The sequence below is a fragment of the Apteryx mantelli genome, chromosome 6 (assembly GCF_036417845.1).
Source record: "Apteryx mantelli isolate bAptMan1 chromosome 6, bAptMan1.hap1, whole genome shotgun sequence".
NCBI classification, from domain to species: domain Eukaryota; kingdom Metazoa; phylum Chordata; class Aves; order Apterygiformes; family Apterygidae; genus Apteryx; species Apteryx mantelli.
In genome coordinates, this window is record NC_089983.1 from 5,960,008 (window position 1) to 5,982,480 (window position 22,473).

Below are 22,473 nucleotides of genomic sequence, written 5' to 3' on the forward strand. Positions count from 1 at the left end.
TGCAAATAGTGGGAGAGTGTCTGAAGAGGTGCAAGCCTCATCTGTTAAAGCTCACTGTAACACCACTCTCTCTCCTTTTGGCCAACTCCATCAGACTAGCATGCAGGCAGTTCCCTTCAAAAAGGGGCAAGAACCCAGCTGAATTTGGAAGAAAGCTGGTCCAAGCCTGCCAGAGGAGCACAGGGGAACCAGCAATATCCTCAGTAATTACAACCTAAACTTCTCAAGTTCTCTGGGCTCTCTTGAGCAGTTCAACCCTGTATTTTAACGTACTTACCCTAAATGAATGTGCACAAAGACAGCTCCAGTGATCACCTTAATTGCAATGTAACAAGTGTGAGTCACAGCTTTCAGAAACTATCTTCCCATTTTCCACATTGACACCAAAAGTTGGACAGGGTTTCTTATAAAGAGTTATTAATTCTACTGCACTATTAGGCTGAGGAAATACATCCACAAGTAACCCCTTGAACATGCTAGACATGATTTCCATGAGTAATGAATGGCTCCACACTCTTCTTGATGTCTTATACCTAATATTTAATCCTCAAAATTTGCCATTCTTATCAAACGGAAGCAGTGATATGAAATACTTTTTAGCTCCAGTCCTCTTTACCTAGGTTACTCATTCATAATTTCATTTTGCATGCTGCATGTTCTTGCACTACTGCCTGTGCACATCACTGCCAAGAGAAGCTTTTGCTATTCCATAATTAAATTGGCATTTTAAAACACATGATTTGCTATAACCCAGTTATCTGCTTCTGCAGGAGAGACTGTTAAAAGTCAAGATCTGCAAATCTCTTCAAGTCAGTAAGTCCTGTCTTTTCTTTGGCTTATTTCCTATGAAATGTTAGAAATTGTCCTCATGAAGATGATTTTTCGTTAAGAGACTTCCTAATGGCATCCTAGGGATACTCACAGACAGCACTTCACCCCAGAGGCCTGCAGAGAGCCTTTTAGGACATAAGGCAGGCTGGCATTTTAGACAATTTGCAAATGCGATCCACAGCTGAACACAAAGCATCCGAACTCAAAGGTGTCCTTGGTTTAGATGCCACTCAAGGAGAGAAGGACCAGACATTATTATTATTAATTTTTTAAAAGAAACAATAATTTTAGGTTGCCTCATAAAGATGTAGCATCCATTCTTCACAGTAGCCATAAACCCCTCTCCAGCATGCTTTGCTCTACTTAGTGATGCAAAATCATGTGAATCAAGAGGTGGCTTGCCTACCGCAATATAGAAACAGCTTTTATGCTTCTTGCTCTTTTCCAGTTTTCTGTGCTGTCATCAGTATTGCCATGACAGTCAAGAGCTCCATCACAGATATTGCTATCACATCTGGGATGAAGGGACTAGCAGCTCTCAGGTGATTCCTTGAAGCATGTCTCATTTATATACCACTGACGACTGATATGTTAATGCCCACTTGAGTGCTCTGAAAATACTGGATCAAAATCACCACTGATGTTGAGGGGCTTCAGATTAGCTACCTTCTGAAGCAGGCCTGTCTGCTCCCCCAACACAATGTTTATGTATAGTATTTTGCGCAGCGGGGCCCTCATTTACAGACCTCGTATCATTAAACTTGCCAACACATAACCGCAGGGTAGAATTTCCCACCTGGCTGTGCTGAGCAGCCTGCAGAAGACCTTAAAAATGCACTTCATTTTTGCATATTGAGTTAGGAAACTTCCAGCTCCCGTTCATACTGATCCCTCTGAATGCATCGCAGAGAATTAAAATGCCCCAGCAGACCTTGGACTCACCGTCATCAGCTCTTTCTGGAAAGATTTCCTGTCCTTGTTCTCAGTGTTGTTGCAGTCTTCCTTCAGCTTCTCCAACACGGAGGCCACTCGCTCCGGCTCACTGTCCAGCTCTGCTCGGCAGAAAAACGTGAGTGGCAAGTTCAAATACCCTAGCGCATCGGCAAACGACCGCCAGCTGCTGAGGTTCTCCATGAGCAGAGTCCTCACCGAGGCATAAATATAGGTAAGAAATTTGCAGGGTCTCAGGATTTGCTCAAGCAACAGGCTGGTAGTGAGATCAGGCCCAGTGAAGTAGCTGGGCTTGATCTTCCCAACCACAAGCACATTTTTGGTGTGCACAAGGCCTATTTTCCCCTGGTAGTAGCCAATATACCACTCCTTTGTCCACAGTTGCCCTTTCAACCTGATCTTTTCCTCACTGAGGAGGGCTATGACATCTCCTTTCTTGTACTCCAGCAAATAGTGGTTCTTGTTTTGCCGCACCACAGTTTTCAGCAGTTTGCCATACTTCAAGCTCAACACTGGTCGGTCCTGAAAAACTGGATACTTGGCAGTGGCAGCCAGAGGTGAAAGGATGATCTTTCCAACCTCATTCTTCTTGAGAAACCGCCTCTGCCCTGTGGGTTTGATGGCACTTTTAGGAGGCGGCTGTGGTGTCTGGACACAGAACTGGGTCAAAATGGCATCCTTGTCATCCTTGACCTGTATCCTCAGCGTGAAGTCCGAGAGCTCATTGGGGTCATGAGATGCGATGGGAAAGATAAGGCGGCTGACCTTGCCCAGCTTCATCTGGAAGCCTCGCACAATTTTGGCTTGCTCACTAGCTTTTACCTCATAGTTGGTCATGTTGGAGAACATGCAGATTTTGAGGTCCTGAGGACGGGACAAAGCGAACTGATGTTTGCCCCAAAGCTGCAGGGCGACAGGAGCAGGATTGTGAGCCTGTCGTGTGACCTCATTCACCAGGAGAGTCTTGGGTGCACATTCATGGCCAAACACAGCCACGACAGTTTTAAAGGAAGGGTGGATGTGTTTTGGGCCATAGACACCAACTGTGATCTTCTTGCTGATGTAATCCCAAACAGTGTAAGGGTAGAGGATGTTCTGCCCTTGGGCTACAGCTGCGATGTACATGCAAGGCTCCAGATTCTCCAGCTGGACTTGTATTGTGTCCCCATATGAATAGCTCAGCTGCATTGGCATGTATGGCCCCTCCTTCATGTCGCTCCGCAGGCATTGCAATCCCACCAAACTCTTGCTCATGATGTCATTCTTGACCTCTGCTGACACCTTCATCTCCAGAATGATGAAGGTTTTCACCTCCATATTACTCAGTTTGATCTGCAGGACTGGGCTGATGGTGCTGCACTTGTCACTGTTCAGCTCCAGTGGTGGATCCAGCATTGCTTTCATGGAGATCTGCTGCGTTTCCCCAGGGCACACATGACCCTCTGGCACATGAATGCTGATGTTGGTGTCTGGAAGCTGAACAGCTCCACCAGAGCTATCCAGTTTGCAGACGATGTTGGTCTCCACAGGTTGTGTCTGACCCCAGCCAGGATTCTGACCAAGCAAATCCAAGTCATGGCAAGACCGGGCCAGCTTCCTATGATTCAGCCATGCGGTCCTAAAATCCTCCCGGCTCTGGAACTGCTCTGGGGTGGGAGACTTCAAACCACTGAAGAAACCCGATGATGTCGGAGTGTCTGACTTCGCTTGAAGAACAGACAGCTCAGACAAACTGTAGGAGCGTTTGCTCCTAAAGAAGGGATTGTCCCGTTTCACAGTCTGTTCCAGCTCCAGCCTGTTTGTGGATGGAAACTCATCGAAAATGTTACCCATGCTGCTATTAGCGGCTGAGCTGGAAACTGCTGAATTAGGAGCTCCCGTGTCAAAGAGCAGCAAGTCAACAGTAGCTTTGGAGTTGGACTCATTGTCAGAGCTGGTCACTGTTTGCAAATTCCCATTCAGAAATGGGTTTGTCTGGACTCCATTCAAGAAAGGGTTATTATTGTAGGTTTTGGCAGAGTTTCTTTTCATGTCAGTCCATTCTCCAAGCAGGTCCAACTCCTTGACCCCCTCGTCAGGGCTCTCCAGTAGATTGTCTATCATCCCACTGTCCGTTAAGGAAGAGTTGCGGTAGTTTACAGGCTGGACATAGGAGGAAGGGATGTAACCCATTTCCGTAGTGTTGTGAGCGTACCACCACTCGCCTCCTGATGTGTCTAAGACGTAGAGGTGGTCCCCCTTGGAGAACTTCAAAGTGGTGAAATTAGTTGGACAGTAATCTTTGATTGCTATTACTTCCTTCGCGTTTCCAAAGGATGTGGGATTGTCAATCAACAAGGCACTAGGGGAAGGCACTGCAAAGTGAAGAAGAAAAACAGCAGTGTAAGCAATCAACAAGAGAGTCGTGAGCTATTCACAAGCATTTATTTCAGGTAAGCAGCCCACACTACTTTAACCAGTAAGGCCAAGTTAGTTTTATATATATCTTTAGGCTTGAGAGACTATTTCCCCCCCCTAAAACCTTTAAACAAAAATTCTCCCTCCACTGCTTTTGATGTGTCTGTATGGTGCAAAAGAGAATGTCTTCTCCAAAGAGATCGTAATCTAACAGGTCGGGCATCAAAGCAGAGGAGCAGGAGCCTAGACAGGAGAGGAAGCAATTTGTCACATCCCCATAGTAGCAACGCAGGTGCAGGAAAAGCAGCTCTCCTCCCAGTGAAGTCAAGTGTCTTAGCAACAAGATCATACAGCCTACCCTTTGATTTAGGGTCTCACGCAGCTGCTTCTGCAGGAGAAACCAGAGTCGGACAGCTGATAGGTTCTGCACAAAAAGGTGCGTTGGTGAGAATTTTGAGGGAGTTGGAGTCAATTCTTACTACGAGCCCTTTCTAGCCGGCACGTGTGGATTTAAGCTCCTAAAAGCAAGTGCTAAAATCACAGGCACTCCCTTAAATTTTCACATTTAAAATGACAGAAGTTAATTTAGGGTGTGCCAGCTGGGGAAGAGGTTGTGTGGCCCAGGTGATCCTTCACAGCCTTTATCCTACAAATTTGGTCAGTGGTATCTCAATCTCTCTGGTCATCATCTTTCTTTTTTTTTTTTTTTAAATCACTGCTGTTTTGATTTTTGTGAATAGTTAACTCTGCTGCTGAAGGTGAACACCTGTTTTTCAAGCAGATTGCACAATAACCTAAGGCAACGGTTGCAGGCTAAAAATGTTTTCATCCTGCCATAATCCCTCTCCTGTATGTCTGAAGTGTCTTACATTTCACTGTCAGAAACAACTAAGGGCACCCACTAAGGGTACTTCATGTTCCCACTTTTTCATGTCACACTAGCCAAAAGCTCAGCATCTTGCTCCCCTAACACATTTATTTCTAAGCTCCTCAACAAATATTAACACCATTTGCAATGAAAGCCATGTAGTTTGAGCCATCAGAAATAAGCACAGCATCCCCCTACCCCAGTGCTGTCAAGGACTAAGCAGCATCCCCAATTTCCCTTTCAGCACGGTGCTTTCAGAAGTCCGGCTGAAAGTCATTTTGCCAGTACTAACAGATCCCAATTACAAACAAAATAGCTTAGGAAAGACTACAGATGTTCAAGCTGTCACCATATTTATTGCTTTTGGTCTCCCGTTACGGACTTATTTCTTTTAAAGGCACTAGAAGCAAGCTGCAGATAATGTTAGTCATCATTCAAATGTTCGTTATCTTACTAGACAAACCTAAGAAAACAATACCTACAGGGGAGAGGAAAAAGAGCTGCATTTCCACAAATATGGGGCAGCAAGAGAACTAGGACAACACCTGTTTCAATAGGCTTGTTAGCTCTCTGGAGGGAAAAGGGGAAATATAAAAATTCACATGGGAAGCCCCTAAAATCCTGGGGACAAACAGATGGCAAAGCAGAGACTGCATCCATACAGTCATTAATTGCAGGTAGTCTGCGTTTTTCGAACATGTAAAATCACATGAAAAAGGAGGACACTTGGAAGGTTAGGATGCCTGACGGCCTTAGAAAACCCAGGAAAATATGACAAAAAAGTAGACCTTTAACAGCCATAGAGCAGCTCACGATGCCACTATGGAATTAAAAAGTACCTTAAGAAACAAGAGCAAAGAAAAGTCTTCAAATATAAGTACTTTAGGGCTCCAATATAGAAAAAAAGAAGAGTGTGTACTCATACTAAACGACTAAAATCATTCATCCACTTCCTGATCCCTCCCTCTCACAGCAGGCAGTGAAAGTCATGAGGACATGTACTCAGCATAAAATCATATTAAAAAAAAATCCTTATTGAAACTTTCTTGTCACCCTGGCAGGATGTCACTATGAATCTAGTTATATATCCTGAGCCCTTTGCGGGGTGAATCAGCTGATCTCCCAGGGATGCTCTGGTGTTTCAAAGAGGCTCCTTAGCTGAGGCCTTTTAGCCTTGCCAAGGTCCCGTAATTTTTAGTGTTGATGTAAAGTCAAGGCAAAGCCCCAGCTCCTGAGGACATTATGTCTGGTGGGGATGCGGAGTAACTGCCCTGGCACTGCAGGAGGGGCTGGGTGGGCATGCACAGGCCCAGCGCTTGCACGGGAGCCACTGCCACAGCCTTCCCGTGGGAGGCAGGATGGGACGCATGACTCCATGGCAATGCCAACGGCATCCAGGCCCCGCTTCCCAAAAGCTGGGGCACGATGCTGCACCTACACGACTCCAGCCATCTCTCATGGCTTTGCTTGCCCTCCTGAAGTGAAAACTGGTCTGAAATCCTGAATAAGTTTTGTTTCCCCCATCCCTCCTTTTTTTTTTTTTTTTAAATGAAGGAAAAAAATGGCAACATGCTTTTCGTCAAAACTGGGAGTGAGTGGGAAAGGCAGAATTCCACAATCTTTCTCCTTTTAATAACTTCCCCCCCCCAATATTGGCTTTATCTGATGTAAAGTTTTTCTTCCAACTGGAAAAAGACAGAGCTCCCCTCAACCCCTCAGAAATAACTTATAATCCAACTTTGAAATATCTACACTGAAGAGCTGACAGGCCTCCAACCAGGAAAAGCACGTGATTTCAACTGCAGCCCCGGTTAGGACAAAGATCTGGCTGCTGAAGGTCTGTAAAACCAAGGGGACATGATTTCACTTCTGTTTTTTCCTTGCTTAACAGCTGACAGCCATTTCCTACGGAGGGGGCGGTGAAAGCACTCTGCACTTAGGGCTTATTTTCTGTTTGCAATAAACAGAGACCTCCACTCAGCCTTATGAATTAAAGTATTCTCCTTTGTTTAGCTTTATCCTACAGCGATAACAGCCATGCGCTACCTGAAGAGATAGATAAATCTGCTGCCTTTCAGTTTCACTGACTATCCTGTTGTTCTGATCATGGGAAAAAAAAAAAAAAAAAAAAAAGAGACAGTAAACAGGAAGGCGTATTATTCATCGCTCCGTCTCTCTCAGTCAGGTTGCCTTTTATTTGTCTCCCCTGTAAAATAATCCTCATGTTTTCCCTCTCTCTTTCTCCCTCCAGGCATCACACGTGCCTCCAAACATACTCGGATTCATACAGTGAGCAGCTATTAAAGGTGACTTGAACTGAATCAGCAACATTGCATCCAGCTTTCGAGCATCCTTTTCCACATGTGTGCATGTGCCACCCACACGTACATCCATGCTCTCCCGCATCCCACACCCCACTCGGGGCTATGCCACACCAGGGAAAAGCGCAGCCCACGCTGGGGATGAGTGGGGCGACGCCGAAGCTCGGCAGCACAGAGGCGTGCTTAGCAGCTGAGCTTCCACCAAGCCGGGAGATACGTGGGGCTGCGCCAGGCTAGGTGAACGTGCAACCAAAACGATTCTGTGCCAAAACGATGCTGTGAAGTTGCGTGTTTGCCACCCCCAACAAATTGCCACAGGCTTTGGGGCAGGGGTGGTTTCAATCGAGGCATTTCCAAGGTTTGTCACCTCCTTAAAGTATCAAGCAAACTCCGCAGAGCTCTTGGGGATGCAGTTTCTTTCCTCTACCACAGGACGAAGTGTAATGATGGAGCATTTTTGGTCTTCCTGCTACTTAGAGCAAATGGGTAAAGGACCATCCAACTCCACAAGCGAGAGGAAGCTCAGCCTTAAATCAGACAGTTTAATTATCATCTGGTGCTCCCCCAGCACCCAGAAGAACATGTAAGACGTGTCCCTCACCTTTGACGTCGCTCAAGCTGTTTTCCGAGAACCCTTCGCTAAGGTCGATGAGCGTCCCCTCCGACTTGCACCGTGGCAGGCCGCTGGAGTTGGCCGCCCGGATCCTCTGAGCCGCCATCTCGAACCCGCCTGACAGTTAGGGAGCGCTAGGCGGTCATGGCCTCTCCGTGGCGGTGGCAGCAAGCTCCTGGGCTGGCAAGCACAGGCAAAGCTGGCTACAGGGATCCTGGAGTCACCACGGCACCCTGACAGCCTGGGGAACCAGCCTGCAAAGGAAAATGAAAGCCAGAACGTCAGGGAAGGCCCCAGTTGTCAGCACAATGCCTACGTCTTGCACGTGCAAACGATGGTCTGCTCGAGCTGGAGAGGAGAGCGCAGACCCGCAAGCACGGCACTGCAACATATCTTGAAAGATGCGAATTAAATGCGTTCCACAACTTCAGCCACATGCCAACCTGGGGGCAATTTGCTTATCTTTTTGCTCACTTCCCCAGCTGTATGCTTCCCTTCTCTCTTTATTTGCTTACCGAAAAAGCACTACTGGTAAAAAGGCATCTCTTCCCACGTGCATGCCAACCCTACAGTGCTGATTCAGGAAAACTTTCTCATATTCTCCTTAAAGCGTCAAGAAAGATTATCTGTGTTACTCCGAACAAGCAAGGCACTGCATACAAATCACCAAAGGCTTTGGATATCGTGGTCAGCCTCGTCTTGCATTACACCGCTGTTCACTAGCTCCCTTGCACAAAACCAGCCCTCTTTCCCCTAAGAGTTACTTCAGGGTATGTTTTTCCCTGGCTCATAAACTGGTCCTTCTTCCTATTTAGTAAGAATTCTGAACTTTAGGGTATTTTTACACTCCTGTAATATGTATTTATAAAATGATAAAGTGCTCCCAGCTGGGGCCTGAGGCTGTGGGATCCCAGGACAGCAATCACCAAGTTAACTTGTAGAATGTTCATGTGACCGGGTTTTGCATGGTAAACCGGGTCATTGCTGCCTCCTGCCACAGTATCAGGATGTTCTGGAAAGAGAAGTGGTTCTTCCCGCTTGCTCCTCCTGGTGATCCCAAGCCAGACAAGAGATTCACAAGCACTCTGACACCTGCCTCCTCTGCCTCTATTTAATCACCTGTGTCTCGCAGGCAAAAAAAAAGCTGCTGAGCCCAACATCTCATAGAAACTGTTTGCAAGGTGTCCGCAGAGTGACTGATCTCAGAGGCGACAAACAGTCTGTGTGTGCCAGTTTGCAAGCCAGCAAAATGGGGGGCATCAAAGAAGCCCTTTCCCCAGTGACCCATAAGTAACCCACAATGAACAAGAGATGCCAGTGGATCCAGCAGGGTGAGGAGCAAAAGCTGCTAGCACAGAGCACGGACATGTCCGCCACTGGCCTCCCCAACAAGACCAGCCAGAGATGCAACCAGCTTTGGATGTCATCCACTGATGCAAACCTCTGTCTCTGCAGTAAAGTGAATTTTCCTCTCTGTCTTGCAGCTTCACACTGTCTTGGTCTTCCCCATTCTCTTGCCCTTTTCCCATTTTGATTACATCCATCAAACTCAAAACACACATGGATTTCGAGGTGCTTGGAATGAATCCAGAAAATACCTGGGCATGGACCTGCTCTTCTAATAACTCAGAAATCCGCACAGTGCTACTGAAGGGGACCCGATCTTCCTCCCCTGTAAAGCGGTCACGAGATCCAAGTAACAGGACGATGCCAACAAATACAAACCAACACTTTGTGGCTGTGAGTCTGGGCTCAGGACGTTCCTTTGCAAACCGCTTGCTCCAGAGGGACACCAGACAGCATGGAGCAGGAAATACCAGTCATGAAGTGATTACATGCTAAGCATCGCTCTCAGACCATGCTCCAAACACAACCCGTGGCCCCTCCAAAACCACAATGCCATCATCATCTCAGCTGGCCATTAGAAGGAAGCACTGCAGTGGTATTTTTAGCTGTCCCCATCACATCACGTGGCTGGTAGGCTCGAGGTTTGAGGAGCCCAGAGCCAGAGGCTCACGAGAAAAGCCAGCTGCCCCCTGCCTATATTCGACCCATGGCTCCCACCACACGCACACACATTTCCCTGGGAGGCTCCCCCAAAATCACCTCCAAATTACAACTCCGCACGCTAGCTCTGGTACCATATAGATGCTAACAGCATCCCAAGGCAGCTTGTCAGCTCCAAATAGCTCCTCTGCTTGCTACATGCCAAGTAGACTGGTCCAGCTCATACTAACGCTCCTCAGCTCCTGGCAAGAGACAGTAAGGCTAAACCTGCCTCTCCAGTGTCTTCCTACAAAGTTTCCAGGCTCATAATAAGTTGCTGCCTGTTCCAGGTTCACCAGTCTGGGATTAACATAAGCCATCCAAAGGGAGAGATGCCCCTCACCCCAGTATATTTTCAGTTTGGTCCTTGTGCTTCTTTCCCCTTCGGCGAAGCCCCTTTGGTGGGCAGGTTCACGCCATCTCTGCCCTCCATGTTGATACCCTCCCTTCCCGCCACGCTGCTGGGGATGACAGTGGACAGATCCACCAGCCACTCCAGCACACTGGAGATGCCCTTTCTAAAGGGCACAAGAATACCATTAAAAATCAAGAACAGGTGGAGAGGGCTGAAACTTCCCCTCTCTTAATGACTATCTTACTTTGCTTGAGCTGCTGCATGGATCCAGCACTGATATGGGGAAGAGGGATAGTAACAGGGGGAAGGCAAGTGTCAAACAGGATTGTTTTGGAAGGAGAAAAACCACAACAAAATAGGTTTAGGGTTCTTTTCTGGGAGGGGGGGGCGGGTGTTTTGATTTTTTTTCGAGAAACACATGCAAAAATGCTCTACAGGGTTAAACACTGTGGAAGAACAGCTGCACCAGTGCCAAGAGAAAAATTAACCCATTCCCCACTTGCTTGGAGAACGTGCCAAGAGTTTGACCAGCACCCTAGCGGCTTGGGGCTGATACAAGTGTGGCTAAGACCTCCTCTTGTGTCACCCACGTGTCCTCTGGAGCTTCGGGGGTGACTAGAAAGGCTGGGGGCACGTGGGTGAGCGGCAGGCCCGGTGCCTCTCTGCTAGCGCAAGGCAAGGCTGCAGCGCAGAGTCGCTGGGGCCTGAGCCACACTTTGCTAGTTCAGGTTTTGCACCAGTGAGCAGGTATGAAGTCTAACTCCATTGCAGCTAATGTACCCGGCACCACCCTGGCTCTAGCCTGGCAAATCATACCTAAAAGCCCACCTGGGTCAGACTCCCTACAGACGTGCCAAATTTTGGCCTGCCTACAAACCGCGAAGACCCCTTAAAAATAAAGCCCAATGCAATTGAAAGTTATGTCCAAATACAAATTCCTTGCCAAACTGCATGAATTCAGCAACCTGAAGAGCTTTTAATCTGCTCTTAACATTGCTTTCCCCTTCCCCCCCACCACTCAGTACAACTTTCTTCCCCAATTGAAAATAAGTAACAAGCAGAAAATAACCCCCCAAACCAAATTCCTTAGATGTCAGAGCTTTGCTACGAATATGAAGATAATGGAAACATGAAGACAAGCGCAGTGCTCGGCTGCCAGTTACTCTGGCTGTAGTTCACTGTAATTAAACCAGTGGGTTTCTCCACAGGCAACACGAGGAGGAGCAAGCCCTGAAGGACTGGAGTGCCCTTTTCTGGAATGCAGTAAAAGAAAATCTGCATTATAGGAAGGATAGTTTGAGCATGAGATACTTCAATCTCTTTGAGACACTTTTACAAGCCATCCTTGGCCGGTATGTCTGGAATGCAGTTAATTGTAAGGATGCATGAGGTTTTTGACAGAAGAAGGGAAAGGAGAGCTTCTGTGCAAACACTTTTCCCTTTGTGAAAACGTTGTTTCAGGTCCTGCTGAGGGCATTCCAGAGGGAGAGAACTTGGCAATCACAAACACAAAGAACAAGGCTCTGAGTCAAGACTGTGCTTATGTGCTTATTGAAGAATACAGACCAGGTAAGAAAGGAGACTTGGAAAAAAGCAGCAGCCATTAGCGAAAAAAAAAAAAAAAGCAATAACCATTTGGTGGGAAGTGAAGAATGGAGGAAAGATGCTCTGTTTAGCAAGTGAGTTTAAAACAGAACAATCTGCTTGGCCAAAGCACGCTGCACCATCAACACAAATGTACCAAGTTTGCTGGAAGTTAGGCAAGCAATAACTGTCCTCCTGTAGTCCATCAGGAGGCCGTTTGGCAAAGAGGTTCCTATAAGCAATCCTCTGCATACACCTCTCCTAATCAGGATAAAACCTCTGTAGGTAACAGGCATAAAGCTCACTGCAGTATTCACAAACTGCTCTCCAAGAAAGTATTAAAAAGCTACCAAAGGCATCTAACCAACCCAGGGCCCTGGCTGAGGAACCGTTCTGGATCCTTCCAGGGTGGTTTAAAGGTTTTACTCCCGTGCCTGCCCAGCTTGCCCCTTTGCAAAGCATGGACACAGGAGACAAGATGTTATTTCTTATTAGTACAAATGACTATACTCAGGTGCCCACACATTGTCCAGGTGGCATGCAAAGACTCTAAATCTTGCTGTCTCCTGCTACTCCCCGAATTGACCTTTCAGCAACTCGATAGGATCTTGTAGGAGTTTTTCTTGCTTGCTGAGAAGAAACACTTGCACCTCCCCAAAGCCTGGCAGTCAGGTCACAGGAGGGTTAAAGCCCAGATACTCAGGCATCAGGTGTGAGTCATCACAGAAAGAGCTCAAGTGGTAAAGTTGTTCCAATTTTGGCAATTCTTGCTAACAATCCTATTAAAAAAAAAAAAAAAAGAAAAAAGAAAACCACACACACTCTAACAGCCTAAAGTTCATCCTTTTTTGGTGAGTATTACATGAAGTTTTACTGAGCAAGAAGGAAACCAGTAACAGATTGGTGATTTTCCTGTGAATCAGAGTGCAAGCCATGAATTTTTAAATATATGCTTGGTAGTCCAGTGTCTAATATGTTCAGTATCAATAATTATAGTTGTACACTGAAAACTCTCACAGACATACCCACAAGCCGCAGTGCTTACAGTCTGCAGTCACGTTCCCTCTTCCAGTATTTGTGTAACTACATGGGAAGTTTTATGCTAAAAGTCTGTGACAGATGTGATTGTGTGGAGAAACATTTGGAAAATTATGTCCCACATGCATCCTAAAGCCTCAAAAGACAGCAAGAACGCACATCAAAATGACTGATTATGAAAAAAATACTTCCTCTCCCTGCAGCAGCATCTCAGTCCTATCTCAGCCCATTCTGGATGTAGCAACATTATCACATGTACACAAGGATGCGGGTGCATGTGCCCCACTGCAATTTTCAGTCTGGACTGTGGGGAGCTGGGGGAAAGCAGCATTTTGGAGCTGACAGCCCCAGAGGATGGACCCAAGCCCTTTCTAAATGCAGAGGCGAGACAGATAACCAGTAAGAATAAGTCCACTGCTTCCAGCCCAGACCATGAGAGGTGAAAAGGGGAGAGTCAGGAGTAGCACAGAGGGGAACAGGACAGGGGTGGAAGGGGCAGGATTTGTTTAGAAATGATTTCTATAGCCAAGGCTGAGACAATGGTTTGCAAACTCCTCTGAAAGCACTTTAAATATAGAACAGGAAAAAAAAAAAAGAAAAAACAACGACATCTGTTTACCCAAGGTGATGAACAGCATCCTAAATGGATGGGGGAAAGCAAACAGGCAATGCGCTAGTGAAGGCAACATCACCCCTGAGGACGCATGTCCTCCTCCGGTGGCGTGTGCGAAGATGAAGTGAGGAGCCCAGAGCAACCAGAGCTCACCCTGGGCGAGCGAGGGAGGAGACAGAGACTCAATCAGCTCCATGCGAGTAGCTCAAAACACCTGCATCCTCTTTTAATGCTAGCTTTTTCCTCCCATGAGGGAAAGGTAAAGCTGCAGGGGGAAAACCAACTCTCCCTTAGGAACTGGATGTCCTTTCCCAGCAGACTCACCCTCCTGAATCCTCCTTTATCGTCACCCTGGGAGTTGCCCATCATGTCACCACATCCAGGACCCAGACGGCGACTCTCCCCGCAGCACAGGGGCTGCGTGGGTATTAGCTCTACGTACAGGCAGCTACATTAGCACTTAACCAGCTCAGTGTTACTTGACGCAGTGCTTGTTTCACAGTAACTCAGCCTGACTGGTTTCTGCAGCCAGGAAACAGACCCCGAAAACTTCCAACCAACAGCGCAAAACAGATGCTTGGAGCAAGCCAGGATCCTCAATACTGGTATTGTACGAGGTGACACAGAAGTTGTTCTCTCCTCCCCACCTTGTTTGCTAGACTTCTGTTCCTGGCTTGACAACACACGTCACAGGATTCATTTCCTCTGATTCACTCGTCAGGGGATCAACACAGCTATTTTCAACAGGGACCTGCAGAACAGATTCAACTTTGCATTAACTGGTGCTACTAAGAATTTGGGGGGCGGGAGGGGGAGGGGGCAAGACACATCGGCAGATGGGATGCACAGGACAAATGCCAATCCAAGCAAAAACCCAAACCCTAGCAGTGCTCCTCTCAGCAAATGAAAGCCTGGCACTTCTCAAGGCTAATTATCTCCACATGAAATTGCTGTCAGAAGCGCCGGTGTTTCAGGGAAAGGCTGGCAGGATTTCTAGGGTCTTGAATCAGCACCGTTTTGTGAATAAAAAGCCATACTTGCTCTTGGATCAGCTTTACAGTAGGAGCTTTCCTAGCACATCCCAGCAAGCATCGGCTGCAGTCCCGCCAAGGCAAGCCCTGCTGCTATACCCAGAGAGGGACGCAGTGCAGCATCGAGCGTAGCAGCGGGTTTGGGACAGTTTTGCAATGCTCGGTGGCCCAGGTGGAGGAGGACCCGAGTCCCGCCAGGCACTCATGTGGGACCAGCGTGGTGGGACGGCAGCTCTGCACGATGAAGCCAGCCTGTTGGGGCTGACAGATTAACTGCTTCCTCCCTGCTCAGCCTCCGGCTGTTGCTGTTTCTTGGCAGGAGGCGCAGGGCAGCCTCTCGAGGGGCTCAGGGGAAGCACAGCTTGCTCAGGCGTGGGAGGAGGACTCCTTGGCCAGCAGTATTAAATCACATGCCAAAATGACAGTTCCCAGTAACTCGCCAGGTCCCGCCCAGGATGATGTGACACAGGCTCCCCCTCCCCATACTTTGGGGAGTTACAGGGCATAGGCTCTCACTCTCCATACTTTGGCTGTGTCCTCTCCTTTACTGCCCACAGGACTCCTGCCAGGTCTGTCTGTGTCTAGATAAGAGGTCAGGGTGGTGGGGGACTGCTTCTTTTCTTGAGAAAAAGGCCAGAGAAAGGGTTAAAAATAACTTCAGAAAAACCTCTGGGCTCACTCAGCCCGGAAATGGAGTCGCGCTCTGGGCTGCTCCTTCCCCAAGCTGCAGCTGCCTGCAGTTCTCAGCATCCTCCTCATTTCTCTTGTCCACCCAACTCTGCAGACCCAGCAAAGTTCCTCACGAATGCCCACCGTCCTCCCCGACATGGGCTTAGGACAACATGTCTGGGCCAACAGCAAATTCCATCCTCCTGAATGCTCCCGCCTACAGCCAGGGCCCTATCAAGCATGCCAGGACACTACTAATGCTGGCCTGGATTAAAGTATACATCAATCTCTCCACGTACAACGGTTATTTCCAGCATCAGCCTTGCCTCCCTGAGTATGCACCTCTAAAAACCTCCTTATTCTGACGTTAGGCTGATAAACAGGGTCCATATCTTATCTAGGGAATTTGGTCACCACTAAATTATAAATGAAAGATGTAGCATAGGCATTCCAGCCACACTAAACCAGATAAGCACAGAAATGCAATTTCAGGCAAGCTACTCATAGGCACTATAAGCTCCACGTCCATGAACAAAGAAACACAGTAAAAATATGGAAACACCTAAAAGCAAAAAGCATCAGGGATACATAACGGGAGAACAAGCAGCCTTAACTTTGCGTTAGGGCCAGAGCTTAGCAAAAATGTCAAACATGAAATCTAGTTCTGATAGCTCAGAGCAGCCTTTGTATGGGGAAGGTCCAAGGCCCTGCCGACATCTGGGAGGAATGGCAGGGATGGCTCACAGCAATCACCCCAGTACTATCTTCCCTGTGCTCTTCTTCCAAGCAGAGCAGATTTATACTTCCCCATCAAATGCTCTCCCTGAAGAAGGAGAAAAATCATAAAGCAGCGTGTCTCCTTGCAAGCTGCTTTGTGTATGTGCATGCTGCCATGAAGACTGGAAAGGGGAAAGCTCAGATTGCCCAACAGCTGGCAAGATGGAGAGCAGAAGTGCTGCAAAGCATCTCTTGCTGTCACAAGACCACCAAGTCCTGTGGCTAGAGCTTCACTAGCCATATACAGGACAAGTCCCTAAACAGTTCAAATCCCCACTCAGTCTCCCTTGCAGACTACATTCTGCTTTCTCTGAGCACGTACAGCAGGAATAAAGTAACAATATAACTTTTGTTAAGGAGACAAAAGATTCAGAGCGGGCCACAGGGTCACTCTAGATTTAGCAATTAAACAAGCAAGGCCAACAGCACCAGAAAACCCATATAAAAGACTACAGGTTGGCCAGCACAGCAACCATAATGATGGGAGAAAGATTTGTTGTGGAGGAAGAGAAAGCTGAGTGCAGGAGATACTCCAGCTGTTGCACCATTGTCACCACAAAAGTCACAATAAAAAACCCAAGCAAGATATTTTGTGAACATTTCCATGCGGAAATGCATCCCTCTCCCTTGTATAGTTGCTGCAGCAAACACAGCCCTAACCAGGGCGACTCGAAGCATGGAAGAGAGGGATGCTAGCAAAGCGTGGAGACTGGTTGCAACTATCATGCTGTTCATAACTCTCTGCATTTATGTAGCAACATTTGCAGGCAACTCTTCAAATACTTATTATTGAAGAAAACCCCACAAACATTAATTCTACTCCAGTTCCCCATAAAAGTTGTGACCAGTTGAAACTTGCACCCTAATAAATGGCAATGGCCAAATGCTATGCTGCCAAGAAAATGAATATGCAATTCTCCCTTCTCACCTGAAATGCAGACATCAGCATCTACTTTGTCAGAGCTCTTCTGCTGCTGGGGTACAATCCCAAATCCACAGAAAAACCAGAATCAAACCTGAAGTTAAACAGTGGTGAATGAAATCTTCATGTGTGCAAAGTTTTGTGCTGGTACTGTTCCTCCCAGTGCATCCCTGGTTGAGTTTAGAAGAAAAAAATAAAGGAAAGAGCCCAACACGCTGCTCCCCTCTACATCCACTCCATGCACACCACGGACAGCATAACATGCAGCTCTCAGCAAAGAGCTTGGGCTCTCTAAACGCTTACTTACACCTGCCATCCAAAGTGATTTCCTAATTAGACCCAGTGACTTCATTCTTTGCACGCTCTTGTGCGTCATGGACAGATGCCCTCATTCCAATCCTGCCCTACTTCCTCCCTGACATACCCAATAAGCCACCCTTCAAGCCCCACACAAGGCATAATCTCCTTATTCAACTCCCATTACTTGGAAAAGGATCAATCCACATCCTCTTTGATTTCAGTGGCTGTGCAAAGACACAGCAGTGATCTAGTTCCAGATGGCATCAACAAGAGCACCAGATCCGTGATTACAAATCTGTAATGCGATGCAAGGTTTGCTGCCACTTCTTGAGCAACTCAACTGAGTTTGCAAGGCCATCTCTTGCTGGCTGCCTAGCCAAGTCTAAACCTTTCACACTGGAGGTGGAGGTGCATGCCCCAGTCCCGTTGCAGGATGCTACAAGCTCTAGGCCATTCCTGGCTGCTTGTGTGCCGCTGCCTTGTCACTGGAAGTGCATGATGGTGACAATTTCAAATAACAGCCTGTGGCTGAGGTGGCTCGTCAAGCCTGGACAAGCCATTCCTGCCTAATACCTTCCTTCCCAGCTATGTCCCTACCAATACTGCTCTGTGCCTTTTCCTGATTGAGCTACTGATTTAACTCTGTGCATTCCCCAGTGCTTTGCTTGGGAAGAGTTTCATTTATAACCTGCTTTCCAGACTGAAAAGAAAAAGCAGAGAACAAATAGAGGGATGCAACTTGGGGAGAGGCAGCAAAAACGGTTCCCTGCTTGTGCAATTCCAACCTGCACTTCTTAAGTGAATCACAGTGCTGTGCATTTAATTCATCCGTGCAGTGCAAGAATAAAAGTCACAGCCTGAGGGCAGCAGGCAGGATTTGCTATCCCCCAAGAGAGTTCAAATACCATTTTTCAATTAAATACCTGTTTTCTAGCTACTGTCTGAACTAGCCTCCCTCACCTGAAGATGCCAACGCTACAGGAACTTCAGCACAATCTGCTGAACTGCTGTGGCAGGTGCTTCATGGGAGCATCCCCAAGCACAGGACAAGATAGACAAGCCCCAAAAAGTGACCCCATCAGAGCTGGCAACCATTGCAAGTGTTCCCAGCTACACAAAGGGAAAACCCAAGTCTCACTGGGGAGAGCGGTACACCTTGGAGTCCTGCAACAAGACTTCACCTGAGACTTGTTACAGAGCGTGACATCTACGTGCTCAATTCCATCACATGCTGCAAACTGAAGAAGCTGAAAGCCAACTTCTGTCCTAATCAACTCTTTGCCATGTCACAAGAGACCAAACGAGCTGTGAGAGGCCCGTCCTGGATTTCCCGAATCAGCTGCAGGAAAATACCCTCCTTCATCACCCTGCCCCCTTTCCTGCCGCCCCCTTTCCAAAGGCCTTGGTCTCCAGGGCTGCAAATTCCACTAGCGCACACACAGCGCTGCCTGCTCCAGCAGGAACGGCTGCTCTCACATGCTTGGCTGATAACCCAGCCTGCTGGGGGGATGCTTTATCCATCCCAGGTGATAAATCACAGCTGCCAGCATTTCCAAGGAGAAGAGATGGCTTGATTGAGAGCAGGGAGAACACATCACTGAGACAGGTGCCAGGCAGGGTCTGGCCTCCTCTCCTTAAAGCATTGACTGCAAATCAAAGGTATGTGGGACCTGCTCTTCCCCTCCTGGCCCTGCTTCACAAGGTTCAAAGGGAAAGGATCACATGGCAGCAGGGAGAGTCCGTGCTCATCCAAAAGCCTAAATGTATGAAAAATGACAGACTGCAGAGAATTTGTGCTGATAAGATCTGGGAGGGCCAACAGGGCTGCCCAGTACCAAGTACCGTACAAGTTGGAGACGGAGCCAGATCCTTCCACAACAGGGCCAAACGGGCAGGGTAAAGGGTGAGGGGAAAAAGCCAGTATGTGCATATTCATTGATGGGGAATGGAGGTGTGGAGGGAGAGGGACTGACTCACTTCCCTTCCCCACCCCCTACACCACTGAGTTGGGTCAAGAGATCAACCAAGCCCAGGGCCTTACTCACAAGGACCTCCGTCCCATCAAGGCACATGCTTTTGCCCACAGGCAATACCAGGGAAAGGAGCCAGAATGACACAAGATGAGCTAACCCTGTTTTAAATACCATATTTGCACACTCAATGGGTAATCCACAAAAAGTATGTCAAACCCCGAGCCCTAGAACGAACACAGACCAGGTGCCTGCACAAGCAAGGTTATGCCAGAGCCCTCTACTGCAACATCTCCTCCTGGATTTTGACTTTGTTCAAGTCCCAGAGCTTTTTGAGGCCGAACAGGCAAGAGCTGTGGAAATGCAGCAGTCAGAATTAAGGAGTTACTGTGAAGGCTTTGAGTCATGCAGCCCCACGTGACTGAGGTTGTTGTTACCCCCTTCCCAGGCCGGAGCAGCCCCCCCACCTCGGACAGACTAAAGCAGGGGTCAGGCTGCAAACAGCAAGAGGTGCAGGTGTGGGAGCAGGGCTTGTCCTTGTAACTCTGCTGTGAGACAGGCATCTCCAGCAGAGGAAGAAGAGGGTGCAGATGTCTTTTTTACTGCTACAAGATTTGCCAGAACTCATTCAATAAAGTCCTACATGCTCTTAGCCCTACAGGACAAGTAGACTCCGCAAAGTGGAAAAAGCATGTCGGTGCTTCACGAGCCCTGCTCATAACATGACATAACACAAGTGTTACCTCTTGATCACACCTAAATATTTCCAAGCAAGTTCAACAGAAATCTTCCATCTTTGACTTCCACTTTTACTAAAGCCAGGCAGCAGCCTTCAAGCTGGGTATACCCTTTGCTTAACAACCTTGAGCTATCAGTCAAATCGGGGCTGGATCCTGCCAGAAACTGAAAGATGGAAAGAGAAGAAAGAACTTCTAATCAATCACTCGTCGTCCTCTTTCGACTTTCCACGCTAAAGCCAAGATCAACTCCAGGCACTTGTTAGTAATTAGTTATAATTCAACCCTTTCTTTTCCAAAGTCAAAATTCCCCAGCTCTGATACAAATGAAGAAGTGTTTTTGGAGTTTTTTTTAAAAAACACACTCACGTTCAGCTCAAGTGAGTTTAACTGTTCACAGTTAGAAATTCATTTTGCAAAGCAACAGTGTTACCCACAGACTGCATTCATCCTACAACAAATTTACTGAAAACACTGCTTTTATTTCAGTTACAAAACCTTTAGTAAATCAAGGACACACAAGCTGTCACAAGACAGTCTCCTTCCAGAAATTCAGGGTATTGCACACACAAGGGACACCCCATTCACAAAAGAGCTGACCACCATCTGCTCAGAGAGTGCCAGCAGACATGTCTGGGAAAGTAGGTCAGTACTAGGCTCAGGAGCTGTCTGAGGCCAGGCTGCTCAGCAGAGCTAGATCTCCCATTCTGCTGAGCCCACCTGACTCTTCAAAGCAGAACAAAACCACTAAATAAATGATTATGCACTGCCTGAACAAGACTCCTTCACAATGGCTTACTGTGCTCACGCTAGCACTAACGAGCTTTATTGAGGTTTGTTTTGGTGATGCATCTCTGCACAGGAAAGGATACACCCAGAGAGCACCAACAGAAACCAGATTCTTCGCTGCAACAGCCTCCAAAAGACCATTTTTAGCAAACAGACTAGACTATGTTACTACCTAATTTAGGGACTCAGTTTCAGCCTGCATATTCCAGATCTTCACCTTCAATATCTTCCTCATGACTACGTGCTACAACACAACCTTCGACAGCTGTCATTGGTCTTACGCCCAAGCACTCGACATGCTTACACCCAGCAGAAGTGATCCAACCATCTACAGATTTGCCTGATTTTTCCATGCTCACATTAACAGATCTTCCAGCATATAGCAGGAGGTGAATAACACAACATCCTCTACACAGGTTAAGTCATCATGGACCCAACCAGGCCCACTGGATGCCCCACTGCAGCCTCTGACAAAACGGAACAGTTTTTCAAACCACCAGTGGCCTCCTCCCACCCACCCTAGCAAGGCAGGCATCTGGGCAAGCAGAAGCTTGCCCTAGCAAGCAAGCATCTGGGGCTGAGATCAGCCCCAGATGGACAGGATTGCAACTGACTCTCAGCTTCCATGACTGGCAGCGTAAAGCCTGTGTGTCCATCAACTGCTGCAAGGAATCACAAAGGTGGCATGGCCCAGAGCCTTGCCAAGGTGCACGTTCTGGGAAAGACCTGTTCGGCACGTGGAACCTCACGCTTATCTCCAACAAGGGACTTCAAGCTTGGCATCAGCCTCGTCAACCACTGCAGAACACCACAGAGAGTTACTCCAGCAAAGGGAAACGCTTATTTGGCCATGGAACAACTATGAGGATCTCCAAACATCTGGCTGTAGCTTTGTGTCAGGAGGGAGAACAAGGTTTTGGTTAGGAGGGAGAATGCAAAACGATTTTTCCTCCCTCATTGCCCATTCCTTGGCACTGCCTCCAGGACTTCAAGCCATCAAGGTGCGACTGCCTGACCACACAGAAGGATTGGCTCTAGGGACCGGTCCAGGTTAAAAAGGAACTTCTTTTGGTGGTACAGCTGAAGGCCAGAAAAACAGCAGCCCTTGGAGCTGGTTCCATTCCCCTACCACAGTGCTTGTTGGACTGCAGCCTTGGGCCACGAGGGGCCACTGTACCGGAGCTCCTGGGCAGAGCTCCTGAAGGCAAGTGTTTTATGGGGGGGGGGGGGGGGCAGGGCACGCTTAATTTCTATACCAACATCAGGCATGAAGAGCTGCCATGGTTGTCGAGAAATAAACCCCCAATTTTGCCCAAAGGACACCATGAATGTTTAAAGACAGGACAGCCTCCAAGAAGAATTGCTAACACTTCAAAATTTCATTTGTTTTAAAACGGCAGGGTTTAGCAGCCAAGACACTGACCTGGGACTACAGGGGCTGGAGTTTTAATTCCAGCTTCTCTCCTTCTTTGCTAGTGGCCTTGGGAAAGGAAAATTCTGGAGACAAAGCAACTTGCTTCACATGATCCTGATGTCTTCCACAGAGCTCTTTGAGCCTTACTAGCAAAGACAGGGTCAACAAGAGCTGGCTGCTATTGCTGATTCTGTAGGAGCCTGGCCCAAGCACTTCACATGTTTGATGCTGGCAATGCCGCAGACCC

At 47.7% G+C, this 22,473-nt stretch overlaps 1 protein-coding gene across 3 annotated transcripts in view; it reads right to left on the reverse strand.

The window, feature by feature from the left end:
- SH3BP4 (SH3 domain binding protein 4) overlaps positions 1-22,473 on the reverse strand; it is a 67,694-nt gene that overhangs the window by 13,612 nt on the left and 31,609 nt on the right. For all 3 annotated transcript variants that reach the window (XM_067298669.1, XM_067298668.1, XM_067298670.1), the window contains 2 exons: positions 7,970-8,235; positions 1,774-4,136 (listed from right to left, as the gene is read on the reverse strand). In XM_067298669.1, the coding sequence (XP_067154770.1) occupies positions 1,774-4,136; positions 7,970-8,087 (2,481 nt within the window). In that variant the 5' untranslated portion in view covers positions 8,088-8,235. The remainder of the gene's footprint in view (positions 1-1,773; positions 4,137-7,969; positions 8,236-22,473) is intronic.